Here is a 15,106-nt window from a genome sequence, read left to right as displayed (position 1 = left end):
ACTGTATGTACTGCATGTAACTTCAGCTGCAAGAAAATACACAGTGCAGGTTTCCGACTGTGAGACAGACTTCTCGTCTCACACCAGGAACAAAACAGTCTGGTTGAGCCGTGAGTGCTTTTTATTCTGTGAATACAAACCTTCCTCTGATTGGCTGAGTGGGAGGGTCAGGCTGATGATTTCACACTCAGACTGGGCCAATCGGAGGAAGCTTGGTATTCATTAACAGAATGAATACAAAGTCAGACTGTTTTCTTCTGGGTGCAAGACGGGAAGTCTGTCTTACAAACTTAGCACTGTCTACTGTATATAGCTGAAGTTACGTGCAGTACATACACTGTAGAACTTAGTAAAGCAGATAGTTTGTTTGGACCAGCTTGGTCCAAACAAACAATTTAAAACAATATGAAACATGGACATCAGCTTTAAATTCATTTTATCAAAGCAAACTTTTAATTTTATTGTGTTTTATATTTATGCACATCATTCCACTCCAGCTTTTGAGACCTGCTACAAGCCAGTCTTGGAAACACTGGACTATCCAGTCTTGGAAATACGGTATATGCATCCTGTAAAGGCTTGCTTTCATACTGTTCATTCATGTTTGTATAATATTAGAAATAAAACAAGTGTATTTTCTGCAGAAATCTTTACTCTGCTGTTTGAGCCAACTGTAGGTAGCGGGGACCAGAAAACACTATATTAGAAAAGCCACCCAGGGACCAGGACACAGCTGTACATTCTCTCCTCTCACTTTTTTTTTTTTTTTTTTTTTACAGCCTTTAAATTTTCATTATCAGAGGCTAAATGTTAGAGAATGTTGTTGCTAGTTGCGGTGTCAGTTTTCATTCTTCACAACAAAAAGCCTCTAAAAATGCAATAAAAAAAAAAAAAAATGTACAATGCAATTTTACAATAAGAGGTTCCTGCACTGTCGGATGGCATCTTTTAAAATGCTGTGCCATGATTCAAAAATCTGACATTGGCAAAAATGACTTGTTACTCACTGAATTTGTTCTTTTTCTCTTCCAACAGTCAGGATTTAAACGTTTTTGTTCTTCAGCCAGAGCTTTAGCTTCTACTGTGTATATTCTCCTTTCCTCATTCTTCATCTTTTTCCACCTGTCTCCAAGTATCACACTTATGGCTCTGGAAGAGAAAGTATGTCAAAATTTACTTAGACCAGGCCTTTGTTTTACATATAAAACACAGCACCTTTTACAAACTGATGCATTAATAAAGTTTGGTTTACATTCACAGCTTCTCCAACTAGGACTGGAAGCTATTAGGAAGAGTGCTGACCATGTGGCTCAGTTACAAACTGCTTTCGTAGGAACACTAGGCACATAGAAAACTAAAGGCCAACCCCCCTCCCCATTAAGGCTGTACCCCTCCCACTGCACTCCTGCTCAAGTTTAAGGAAACAGTTCGATAGAGAATGATAATGTCCCTAAATGGACTCTCTTTTGTATTCTTTAAAATGTAATTTCTCAATTATCCATTGTGGGACACAGCAACAATAAAAAAAAAGCAAACGGGAAACCAAGGGCAATAAATAGCTGTGAAGCTAGCGACTGCAAAAACATCAACCTTGTAAAACTTTGAGAACGTATGTACAGAAGACCAGGTCACAGCCTTACAAATCTGAGAGACCGAGGTCTTATGAAAAGTAACCCAAGAAAACACTCATTGCCCTAGTGAAGTAGGCTTTAATGGGGAAAAGGGTACACTCACTATATTCCACAAGTCATAGGCCTGTACAATAACCCGTCTAATCCACTTAAAAATAGTGGATCTGGGTAACTAGGACATATTGGTTCAAGGATTTACTCAGATCATTATGTCCAGAGAAACACTGGGATTTGTTCAACGCCATGAGAATCTTCCATAGCAAAGTTTTGGTATAGAATTGAAAAAATGGAACCACTATAAAAAGGTGGATACCATGAATCCCAGCACTTGCATGCAGCTCTGGAGGGAAAACTTTGTTGGAGGAAGAACTTGGCTTGAGAGGTATTTAGAATCCAAGAAATGACATGCTTGTAACTGTCAGCCTTGCAATGCCTCATGGCACTTTGAGTTCCACAACAGCTGGAGGGCCACCAGTTTGACGCCTGTGCTCTAGAGGATCCCTGACAGAATCAGACATGTTGGGCATCTCCGCATGCATCGGATTCCACTGGGCAAGGTGACGGTGAGCATTTTACATCTTTGTGATCAAGAAGAGGGTTCATAAATGATTGCATAACAGAAAAAACACCTTCACTGTAAGCCAAGGGGAAGAGTAATGAGTATGTGAGGGAGAAGGGGGCAGGTCACAGACACAAAGAGTCCGACTAAGTTGCTCAATGTTGCATGTATTGCAGATTAGGTTCTGATAAAAGAAACGGAAGGGTGGTTACTTTGTGGCTTTAGGGAAATAGTTTATCAAGACTTAATCTACAATATATGCAATGTTGAGCAACTTTGTCGGAAATCTTTGTGTCTATGACCTGTTGCTTACAGCCAAAAGGGCCTTTAAGGAGCTACACAAATCCCCAAGGAAAACACACAGACCAGCTGAGCCTAGTGGTGTACTAGGAGGGTAAATCAGCAGCAATGGCTGCTCACATCTTGTCACTCCAGATGGCGCTGTAGGAATAACTGTACTGTGCCTGTCAAAAAAAAAGCCATGTACAGTATTAATGAAGAGAAAGGCTGTAGTGCTGTACAAACTGTTTGAAGTTCTGTGTTAAAAAATTAAAAAGGAACTGCAGTCTGCTCACATAATTTGTAATAAAAAAAAAAACTCTTCGCTATTCTGAAGCTTCCCTCCAACTACTTTGCATATTATTTTTATAAATACTGTGATTCTGTACTTGCCAAATAGGCTGCAGAAATCTCCCTCCACTAAGTCTGGCTGCATCCATTTTAACTGTGGGCAGCTGAAGCTGCTGCCTGTTGACTTCCTGGATTTACACAGAGGCACACCTCCAGCTCTGCAATCCTCATTGGCCCTCTTATGACTCATCCCCCCTCCCTTCCTTACTGGCAAACTCTCACCAGTATGTGAGAGAGAGCTGTGCATGTCATAAGCCTAGGCCAATAAGCAGACAAGAAACAAAAAGTGGGCTGTATAAAGTAAAGTAATTACTGGCAGAAAAATAATGTTTTAATATCCAAAGTTAAAACAACAAGGGCAGAGGATTTAATAGATGGAAAGATGAAAAAATTACTGAAGGTCCACTTTAACCACTTAAGGACCAGAAGGATTTGCCCCCTTAACCACCGGGCAATTTTTTGCGATACGGCACTGCGTCGCTTTAACTGACAATTGCGCGGTGGTGCGATGCTGTACCCAAACAATTTTGGGGAAAAAAAAGCAATATTTTTTACTTTTTGCTATAATAAATATCCAAAAAAAAAATATATAATATATATATATATATATATATAAAAAACATATTTCTTCTTCAGTTTAAGTCAATATAATGCTTCTACATATTTTTGTTAAAAAAAAAAAAAAATTGCAATAAGCATATATTGATTGGTTTGCACAAAAGTTCTAGCGTCTAGAATATAGGTAATAGATTTATGGCATTTTTATTTTTTTAATTTTCTTTTTACTAGTAATGGTGGTGATCTGCGATTTTTAGCTGGACTGTGACATTGCAGACAGATCGGACACTTGACAATTTTTTGGGACTACTGACATTTATACAGCGATCAGAGCTAAAAATAGCCACTGATTACTGTATAAATGTCACTCGCAGGGAAAGTGTTAATACTAGGGGGCAATCAAGGGGTTAACTGTTACCTAGGGAGTGTTTCTAACTGTGGGGGCTTGGACTGCCTGCAGGAGGAGACCGATCGCTGTTCCTAAACAGTAGGAACAGAAGATCTGTCTCTCCTCCCCTGACAGAACAGAGATCTCTCTTCGTCTCTGTTTGTTCCGTCTCTGTTAGGAGTGATTGCGGGTGGCCAGCGGACATAGCGCCTGCTGGCCAAGCACATCGGCTTGGCGTCACGCTTCCCCTACAGCTCTTAAAGCAGCCGGCGTACAGCTATGCCGATTTGCCCAGGGGAGCTAACCTGCCACAGTATAACTGCGGCGGCTGGTCCTTAAGTGGTTAAAGAAAAAAAGTGTTTACCAAAGCTCCAGCTTAGAGAAACTGCTGTAAAATCTTTCAGAGAAGCAGCATGCTCTCAACTGCTGCAGTATCAAACTCCTGAGAAGATGAAAGAGACAGGAGATTCAAAAATGGTCGTTAAAGTGGCGTTCCACCCAAAAATGGAACTTCCTCTTTTACGGTCACCCCCCCGGTGTCACATTTGGCACCTTTCAGGGGGGAGGGGAGAGCAGATACCTGTCTAATACAGGTATTTTGCTCCCAATTCCCAGAGCCACCCGCAGTTATCTACGCCACTTCCGGCGCCTTCTCCGTCCCCCCCGCTGTCTCTTCTGGGAGACACACAGGTCCCAGAAGACAACTGGGACCAGTGGGATAGTGCAGCGCGAGTCGCGCATGCACTGTAGGGAACCAGGCAGTGAGGCCGCAAGGCTTCTCTTTCTGATTCCCTTACCGAAGATGGCGGTGGCAGCACCCGACAGCCGAGAGATAGATCGGCTTCGGGTGCCGACATCGCGGGTGCCCTGGACAGGTATGTGTCCTTCTTTAAAAAGTCAGCAGCTGCAGTATTTGTAGCTGCTGACTTTTAAAAAATAAATAAATAAATCGGCGGACCTCTGCTTTAAAAAGGCACAAAGAATGCTCAGCCACCAGAGTAAAGCAGGATACACACAGTTCCCCATTGGCTCGAGACTAGAGCTGCACGATTCTGGCCAAAATAACAATCACGATTTTTTTGCTTAGAATGAAAAGATCACGATTCTCGCAGCGTAAAATCTTTCACATTATACAAAAAAAATTGGGCCAACTTTACTGGTTAGCTTTTTTTTAATTCATTACAGTGTAGTTTTTTTCCCAAAAAATTGCATTTGAACGACTGCAGTGTGACATAAAATATTGCAACAACCACCATTTTATTCTATAGGGGCTCTACTGAAAAAAATATATATAATGTTTGGGGGTTCTAAGTAATTTTCTAGCAAAAAAAAATTATTTTAAACTTGAAACCAACAATTGTCAGAAAAAGGTTTAGTGTTTAAAGTGGAGGGCCACCCTAAAAAAAAAGTTGCATGAAAAATCCTAAAAAAATGTAAAAAAAAAATTTGAAAAAAGAAAAACAATTCTAAACTTACCTAAACCCTTGTTGCTAGGCAGTCTACCTAATCTGCCTCTTCCTATTCCGCGGCGTGTTCTGCTCCTCGGTGAGCGGCCCCGTTGCCTTCTGGGAACTGTGTGTGTTCCCAGAACACCACGGGGCCATTCACAGAGCGCCGTGCCGCTCGTGCGTGCGCAGTAGGAAACTGGCAGTGAAGCCGCAAGGCTCCACTGCCTGTTTTCCTTACTTAGGATGGCGGTGCCGGGACCCGAGAGCCGAGGGACGGGTCGGCCTCGGGCGGCCGACATCGCGGCACCCAGGACAGGTAAGTACATATTTAAAGTCAGCAGCTACAGTGTTTGGAGCTGCTGACTTTTAAATTTTGTTTTTCACGGCCGGAATCCCGCTTTAAGTGGTTAAACTTCCCTCATTTTCACACCAAAGTGTATTCCTTTGATGTAAAGGACAAATTGTTACAATGTTTATACTTAGTTCCACTGCTAAAGAATGTTGTGATTCTTGGCAGACTGCCTGGATTTTTTTTCCTTTTTTTTGAGGGCTGTTGGCTTTAGCAGAGCAGAGAGATTTGTTTGCATAATAAGAATCGTGAAACACTTTTTTCAAGATCGAAACGGGGAAAAAAATCGTGATCGCGATTTTTAACGATTAATCGTGCAGCTCTACCCAAGACTGAATAAACAAGGGTTCCCATTTTAAAAAAAATTAAATCGGCTTCCAATAAAAATAGCCAGAAGAGAGGGCGAGAACTGAATCCCCTTCCCAGCACAGTCAGATACAACCTCATCCATAAATTCTTCAGGGAAATGAAGGGAAAAAATGATGAAAGCACAGCTAACTACTCACAAAAGTGCTTCTTCAGAGACAAGAATGGGATAAACTAATACAACTTTGGTCCAATAACTTGTCAAGGACTCCCCAGATAAATTTGTGTGACCTGAAAATGCAGAGTGCTGATTAAACTGGAACACAGGTTGTCACTGCAGCACCATCTCTGAGAGAACCAGTATACCGAGTGAACTGGGAAAACTTGCACTCTTTGGCTTACTGGAGAGACTTCCAGGCTTCCCAGTTTACAGATATAATTGTATAGATTTAGCCAAGCTTAGCCACCCATGGCAGCCTCTCTAGAGTGACTAATTAGGATGATTAGGCTTTGTGTTGCACTGCTTGCCTGCAAATGGTATACAATAAATATGCATATTTTTTTTTAAATAAAACATTTTAAAAAATAAATTATATATATATATATATATATATTATATATATACACACACACACACACACACACACACACACACATACATATATATATATATATATATATATATATATACACACACACACACCACACATTTTTGTAATTATTTTATTATATCTTTTCATGTGACAACACTGAAGAAATGACACTTTGCTACAATGTAAAGTAGTGAGTGTACACCTTGTATAAATGTAAATTTGCTGTCCCCTCAAAATAACATAAAACACACAGCCATTAATGTCAAAATTGCTGGCAACAAAAGTGAGTACACCCCTAAGTGAAAATGTCCAAATTGGGCCCAAAGTGTCAATATTTTGTGTGGACACCATTATTTTCCAGCACTGCCTTATCCCTCTTGGGCATGGAGTTCACCAGAGCTTTACAGGTTGCCACTGGAGTCCTCTTCCACTCCTCCATGATGACATCACCAAGTTTGTGGATGTTCGAGACCTTGCGCTCCTCCACCTTCCATTTGAGGATGCCCCACAGATGCTGAATAGGGTTTTGGTCTGGAGACATGCTTGGCCAGTCCATCACCTTTACCCTCAGCTTCTTTAGCAAGGCAGTGGTCATCTTTGAGGTGAGTTTGTTGTCGTTATGCTGGAATCCTGCCCTGCAGCCCAGTCTCTGAAGGGAGGGGATCATGCTCTGCTTAAGTATGTCACAGTACATGTTAGCATTCATTGTTCCCGCAATGCTGGCAGTACTCATACATTTTCCAAAGACAACCTCTGGATATTACATTAAGCACGTGCATTCAACTTCTTTGGTCGACCATGGCGAGGCCTGTTCTGAATGGAACCTGTCCTGTAAAACCGCTGTATACTCTTGGGCACCATGCTGCAGCTCAGTTTCAGGGTCTTAGCAATCTTCTTATAGCTTAGGCCAGTGATAGCGAACCTTGGCATCCCAGATGTTTTGGAACTACATTTCCCACAATGCTCAACTACACTACAGAGTGCATGAGCATCATGGAAAATGTGGTTCAAAAACATCTGGGGTGCCAAGGTTCACCATCACTGGCCTAGGCCATCTTTATGTAGAGCAACAATTATTTTTTTCAGATCCTCAGAGAGTTCGTTGCCATGAGGTGCCATGTTGAACTTCCAGTGACCAGTATGAGAGAGTGAGAACGATAACACCAAATTTAACACACCTGATCCCCATTCACACCTGAGACCCTGTAACACTAATGAGTCACATGACACCCGGGAGAGAAAATGGCTAATTGGGCCCAATTAGGACATTTTCACTTAGGGGTGTACTCACTTTTGTTGCCAGCAGTTTAGACAGCAATGGCTGTGTGTTGAGTTATTTTGAGGGGACAGCAAATTTTCACTGTTATACAAGCTATACACTCTAGCAAAGTGTAATTTCTTCAGTGTTGTCAAATGAAAAGATATTTTATTATATTTACAAAAATGTGAGGGGTGTACTCACTTTTGTGAGATACTGTATATATAAAAAAATGCTATAAACATATCATTGAACTGCACAGTTGCTTGCCCTGCTGTGCTAAGGTCCTGGCTATGACTCCTGCCTTGGGGCACAATCTGCATGAAGTTTTTATGTTCTTCCCTCAATGTGTGTTTCCTTCCACAACCTAAATGCCAAAGCCTGTGCTGAGAAAGAAAGCACAGGTCATTGAGCTACGAACTGGGCTCTGTTAAAAGTGACAGGCGGTCAATGCAAAATTTTTCTACGTTTCTGTTCGAAAATATTGTAAATAAGTAAATTTTCTTCGCTGATGAGGCTGCACGAATATGCAGCACCAATTGGTATCACTGCTGGGGCTGCACTATGTTCAGTGCCCTGATTATCTGGACAGGTCTCCCCTGTGAGGAAATGCCGCTGATCTGCTCTCCTCCTTACACTGTCATTTCCTTGTTTACATGTGATCAGGTTTGATTGGACACAGCTGATCACATGGGTAAAGAGCCCGGTCATCGGCTCTTTACGGAGATCGGGATGCGTCGTTTCGCAGGGACACAGCACCGCGAGCATGGTCAGAGTGGGACGACATCATATGAGAGTGGCACAACGTCCTAGAACGGGAGAGCCACCTTGCGCCAGTCATATTACTATATGGCAGGCAGGAGGTGGTTACAGTGTTTTTTTTTTCTTGTTGCATTTTATCAGTTTTGTGCTTTTTAGAATTTTTACTAAGAAATTAAATTACATCAAACTTTCACAAACTGTAGAAAAGCAACAGGAGATCAAGAATTACATTGGAGTGGCAAACAGAATGGCAATAATTTTGCAATGTTTTTAAATAGGCCCCTATCTGGTGTATACAGCGAGGGGAAAACACATTTGATGCCCTGCTGATTTTGTACGTTTGCCCACTGACAAAGCAATGATCAGTTTATAATTTTAATGGTAGGTTTATTTTAACAGTGAGAGACAGAACAACAAAAATATCCAGAAAAATGCATTTCAAAAAAGAGTTATAAATTGATTTGCATTTTAATGAGTAAAATAAGTATTTGATCCCCTATCAATCAGCAATATTTCTGACTCCCAGGTGTCTTCTATACAGGTAACGAGCTGAGATTAGGAGCACTCTCTTAAAGGGAGCGCTCCTAATCTCAGCTTGTTACCTGTAAAAAAGACACCTGTCCACAGAAGCAATCAGATTCCAATCTCTCCACCTTGGGCTGTCCAAGGATGTCAGGGACAAGACCTTCACAGGGCTGGAATGGACTACAAGACCATCACCAAGCAGCTTCGTGAGAGGGTGACAACAGTTGGTGCAATTTGCAAATGGAAGAAATCCAAAATAACTGTCAATCTCCCTTGGTCTTGGGCTCCATGCAAGATCTCACCTCGTGGAGTTTCAATGATCATGAGAACGGTGAGATCAGCCCAGAACTACACGGGAGAATCTTATCAATGATCTCAAGGCAGCTGGGACCATAGTCACCAAGAAAACAATTGGTAACACAATACGCCATGAAGAAGGACTGAAATCCTGCAGCGCCCGCAAGGTCCCTCTGCTCAGGAAAGCACATGTACAGGCCTGTCTGAAGTTTGCTTATGAACATCTGAATGATTCAGAGGAGAACAGAATCACACTTAAAGTGTTGTGGTCAGATGAGATCAAAATTCAGCTCTTTGGCATCAACTCAACTCGCCGTGTTTGGAGGAGGAGAAGGAATGCTGCCTATGACCCCAAGAACACCATCCCCACCGTCAAACATGGAGGTGGAAACATTATACTTTGGGGGTGTTTTTCTGCTAAGGGGACAGGACAACTTCATTAAATCAAAAGGTACGATGGATGGGGCCATGTACTGTCAAATCTTGAGCAAGAACCTCCTTCCCTCAGCCAGGGCATTGAAAATGGGTCGTGGATGGGTATTCCAGCATAACAATGAACCAAAGCACACGGCCAACGCGACAAAGGAGTGGCTTAAGAAGAAGCACATTAAAAGGTCCTGGAGTGGCCTAGCCAGTCTCTAGACCTTAATCCCACAGAAAATTTTTTGGGGGAGCTGAAGGTCCGAGTTACCAAAAGTCAGCCTTGAAACCTTAATGACTTGAAGAGGATCTGCAAAGAGGAGTGGGACAAATTTTCTCCTGAGATGTGTGCAAACCTGGTGGCCAACTACAGGAAATGTCTGACCTCTGTGATTGCCAACAAAGGTTTTGCCACCAAGTACCAAGTCATGTTTTGCGAAGGGGTCAAATACTTATTTCACTCATTAAAATGCAAATAAATTTATAATTTTTTTTTAAATGTGTTTTTCTGTCTCTCACTGTTAAAATAAATCCATTAAAACTATAGACGGATAAAGAAATTATCAGTGGGCAAATGTACAAAATCAGCAGGGGATCAAATACTTTTTTCCCCTCACTGTATGCCTCATTAACAGGTTGAACTTGCATTCGCTGTCTGACCTTTTCAACAAGTGCTCTGCCATTTATCTGACATGAACTATTTCACCTCAAGCCATTGACTGGTATCATAATCATGCTAAACTTCCAGAGTAACAAGTAACAAGCAGGATATTGATCTAAGGTCAGATCGGCTCATGTTTATTACATCAGTCTGGGCTTGTGCTCTACCTAAGGAATACTCTGCATAGGCTCTCCCTCACAAATCAGCGTCTACATTCATTACGGAGCGCTCTGGAAATCCTGGATTCAATCATTAGTTGTATATTTATGTCTACAGATGATGCATGAACAGGTACAAACCATCAGTTATTGAAAATGCAGAAGGTTTGCACTCCTCAAATTATTTTTTGTTGGCAAAACAGGAATATCAAATGTTTTGCGCACATTAACCCCCCCCATGAATATTGTGCAAGATAGCGCAGTTATTTTCCCTGCTTCAATTATAAATTTTATCAAACAGGAAGTGAGGTTTATTGTTGTGGTAAATATCAATGCAAGATTTTTTAATTTTTTTTTTTAGGAAGAACAAGTAAATCTTAGAACGCTTGTTTACTTTTGATAAAATTGACCAAAATACAAGATGACCAATTATTCTTTAATTCTATATACACCCAGTACACTGTAAATATTGTTAAAGTAAACTTTTTCATTCCTCAACTATATACACTGATCAGCCACGACATCAGTAGCAGATCCTTTAAGTTATGAGGTGCAATGCAAACCCACATCCAATTCGCACTAGTATGAACCCAGCCCAAGTTCTTTCCTTTGGCGCTCCCAGCAACCAAGGTTTAGAAGCAATGTTACAAAGACCCTGGTTACAGAGTGGATTAGCATGTCCTGATCTCTATAAATATTTTTTGGTCGCCATGCTAATGCATGCCCACAACTGGCTGATAGCAGATGTCTCCAATGCTGCGGTAGTTTTGAAAGCATCCTATGTGGGCTTTTACGAGGCCCTTAAAAATCTTATATATAGGGGTTCAACTACATCTCTTCCTCTGACAGTGGCAATGAAAGCTGTCCTGCGGGCATGGTTGGATAGAGTGACCCATCCCCCCCCCAGGCATGTCTTCCCATATACGCTGCTGTGGCACAACCCGTCCTTACCAGAATTTGCCTCAATACCTCTCCCCCAGATCTAGGCAATAAAAGGCATTAAATACCTGGATCAAATTTGTTCAGGAGGGGAATTGAAGACTTTTGATACCCTGAAAGCACAGTTTGATCTCCCCAATATATATTTCTTTAGATATTTGCAACTCGGGCATGCATTTCATACCCAATTCAAAAGGTCATTGGTTGCCTTTTTATTCCTCTACCCTTGAGACGGTACTTAGAGATGATTCCCTAACTAAGCCCCTCTCGAATACCTATAAGGCTATGCTCCCCTCTGTCCACTCGAGACGCGAAAGTCTTCGATCTAGATGGATGTTAGATTTTCCGGGGTTAGATGATGAGGACTGGGAGGAGCTATGGGCATGTTCCTTTCTGCAACTGGTTCCAGCTAGGGATAGACTTGTACAATTTAAAATTATACACTGAATTTATCTCACTCCTGCAGGACTACACAGAATATATCCCTGCATCTCTGCGGTATGCTGGCGGTGCTTCGCAGATTCAGCAGATTTCATCCATATTTTTTGGCTTTGCCCTCATGTTCAAGCATTTTGGGCAGGTGTCATAGCAATAATCTACTCAGTGACCACTATACAGATACCTCAGACGGTATAGGTCTGTCTGCTGAGTCTGGTGGAGCCCCTAGTGCACAGTAGAGCCCCAAGAACCCTCATTGGACTACTAATTGAGGCCTCCTCTACCAATGCAGACCTAGGGACCTTCGTGTTAGATAGCTCAATCCCGTTAATTAAACTAATGTACAGTACCTTGCAAAAGTATTCACCGCCTTGGCTTTTTACCTATTCTGTTACATTACAGCCTTTAGTTCAATGTTTTTTTAATCTGAATATGTGATGGATCACAACACAATAATCTAAGTTGGTGAAGTAAAATTAGAAAAATATCTACATAAAACTATTTTTCAGAAATTATAAACTGATAATTGGCATGTGCGTATGTATTCACCTCCTTTGTTATGAAGCCCATAAAAAGCTCTGGTGCAACCAATTACCTTCAGAAGTCACATAATTAGTGAAATGATGTCCACCTGTGTGCAATCTAAGTGTCACATGATCTGTCATTACATATACACACCTTTTTTAAAGGCCCCAGAGGCTGCAACACCTAAGCAAGAGGCACCCCACTAACCAAACACCTCCATGAAGACCAAGGAACTCTCCAAAGTAAGGGACAATGTTGTTGAGAAGTACAAGTCAGGGTTAGGTTATAAAAAAAATATCCAAATCTTTGATGATCCCTAGGAGCACCATCAAATCTATCATAACCAAATTGAAAGAACATGTCACAACAGCAAACCTGCCAAGAGACGGCCTCACACCAAAACTCACGGACTGGGCAAGGAGGGCATTAATCAGAGATGCAGCACAGAGACCTAAGGTAACCCTGGAGGAGCTGCAGAGTTCCACAGCAGAGACTGGAGTATCTGTACATTAGAGCTGCACAATTAATCGTTTAAAAATCGTGATCTCGATTCAACCCCCTGACGATCCCTGTTGCAGAGTTTGCCGATTCTTTTATATAACAAGTGGAGAGACTTATCTGCTCACTCAGCTGTCAAAAGAAAACATCTGGGCAGTCTGCCAAGTTTTAAAAAGAAACATTGTATAACTCTTCCTTCTTAGATCAAAGGGAAACTTCTGTGTGTAAAAAAAAAAATCCAGGCAGTCTGCCAAGTTTTTAAACAACCTGTAAAAGCAGGAAGTTTAAATCTTTTTCTGACACTTGTTTCTTAAGTTAAAATCAATATTTTTTGCTACCAAATTATTTGGAACCCCCAAACATTTTATATATATATATATATATATATATATATATATATATATATATATATATATATATATATATATATATATTAGCAGAGACCCTAGAGAATAAAATGTCAATTGCTGCAATATTTTATGTCACACTGTATTTGCCCAGTGGTCTTTCAAACACAATTTTTTGGGAAAAAATACACTTTAATGAATTTAAAAAAAACAAAAACGAAACAGTAAAGTTAGCCCAATTTTTTAATGTGAAAGATGACGTTACGCCGCGAGAATCATGATCTATCTTCTAAGCAAAAAAATTGTGATTCTCATTTTAGCCAGAATCGTGCAGCTCTAGGACGACAATAAGCCGTACGCTCCATAGAGTTGGGCTTTATGGCAGAGTGGCCAGAAGAAAGCCATTACTTTCAGCAAACAAAATGGTACGTTTTGAGTTTGCAAAAAGACATGTGGGAGACTCCAAAAAAGTATGGAGGAAGGTGCTCTGGTCTGATGAGACTAAAATTGAACTTTTTGGCCAAAGAAAACGCTATGTCTGGCGCAAACCCAACACATCACATCACCCAAAGAACACCATCCCCACAGTGAGACATGATGGTGGCAGCATCATGCTGTGAGGATGTTTTTCAGCAGTCGGGACTGGAAAACTGGTCAGAGTTGAGGGAAAGATGGATGGTGCTAAATACAGGGATATTCTTGAACAAAACCTGTACCTCTGTGTGTGATTTGAGGCTAGGATGGAGGTTCACCTTCCAGCAGGACAATGACCCCAAACACACTGCTAAAGCAACACTTGAGTGGTTTAAGGGGAAACATGTAAATGTGTTGGAATGGCCTTGTCAAAGCCCAGACCTCAATCCAATAGAAAATCTGTGGCCAGACTTAAAGATTGCTGTTCACAAGCGCAAACCATTCAACTTGAAGGAGCCGGAGCAGTTTTGCAAGGAGGAATGAGCAAAAATCCCAGTGGTAAGATGTGGCAAGCTCATAGAGACTTATCCAAAGCCACTTGGAGCTGTGATAGCCACAAAAGGTGGCTCTACAAAGTATTGACTTCAGGGGGTGAATAGTTATGCACATTGACTTTTTCTGTTATTTTGTCCTATTTGTTGTTTGCTTCACAATAAACATCTTCAAAGTTATGGGCATGTTCTGTAAATAAAATGATGCAAATCCTCAAACAATCCATGTTAATTCCAGGTTGTGAGGCAACAAAACACGAAAAATGCCAAGGGGGTGAATACTTTTGCAAGGCACTGTAAGAGCATGTATAACAGACCATACTAGATTTGAAATCTATTGGGTGAAGATTTGCATACATTACCTGGTTCATACTTTAGACCAGGGGTAGGCAACCTGGGGCCCTCCGGCTGTTGCAGAACTACAAGTCCCACCATGCCTCTGGGAGTAATTGTAACTGCCAGCCTTGCAATGCCTCATGGGAAATGTAGTTCCACAACATCTGGAGGGTCCCAGGTTGCCTACCCCTGCTTTAGACTGAGTAAGCAAATCTCAATATTCTTGTAGGAATCCTTAAGTGGCTAATGGAGTGTACTACCGGCTTATTGTTAGGGCATTTGAGTTGTTGTTGAATGTATGTTCTTTTTGAGATGCATCTATACCGAGCCTGGGTATGCCCATTAGGCTCGGTTTTGTATCTACATGGAACCTCCATGGATCGGACTTATTTTTCCAGCACATCCCACCTATGCTCAAATGGATTTAAATCTGGAGCATTTGGAGGCAAAGTCAATAACTCAAACTTGTTGTTGTGTTCCTCAAACCATTCCCGAACCATTTTTGCAATGCGGCA

General features: G+C 41.3%; 1 protein-coding gene across 1 annotated transcript in view; it reads right to left on the bottom strand.

The window, feature by feature from the left end:
* Positions 1–15,106, bottom strand: part of HBP1 (HMG-box transcription factor 1) — a 66,891-nt gene that overhangs the window by 4,199 nt on the left and 47,586 nt on the right. Inside the window, exon 10 of the mRNA XM_073619667.1 lies at positions 1,008–1,149. Coding sequence (XP_073475768.1) covers positions 1,008–1,149 — 142 coding nt within the window. The remainder of the gene's footprint in view (positions 1–1,007; positions 1,150–15,106) is intronic.

Source organism: Aquarana catesbeiana, linkage group LG03, assembly GCF_042186555.1.
Source record: "Aquarana catesbeiana isolate 2022-GZ linkage group LG03, ASM4218655v1, whole genome shotgun sequence".
In the NCBI taxonomy this organism is placed as follows: domain Eukaryota; kingdom Metazoa; phylum Chordata; class Amphibia; order Anura; family Ranidae; genus Aquarana; species Aquarana catesbeiana.
This window is presented reverse-complemented; position numbering and strand designations above follow the sequence as displayed.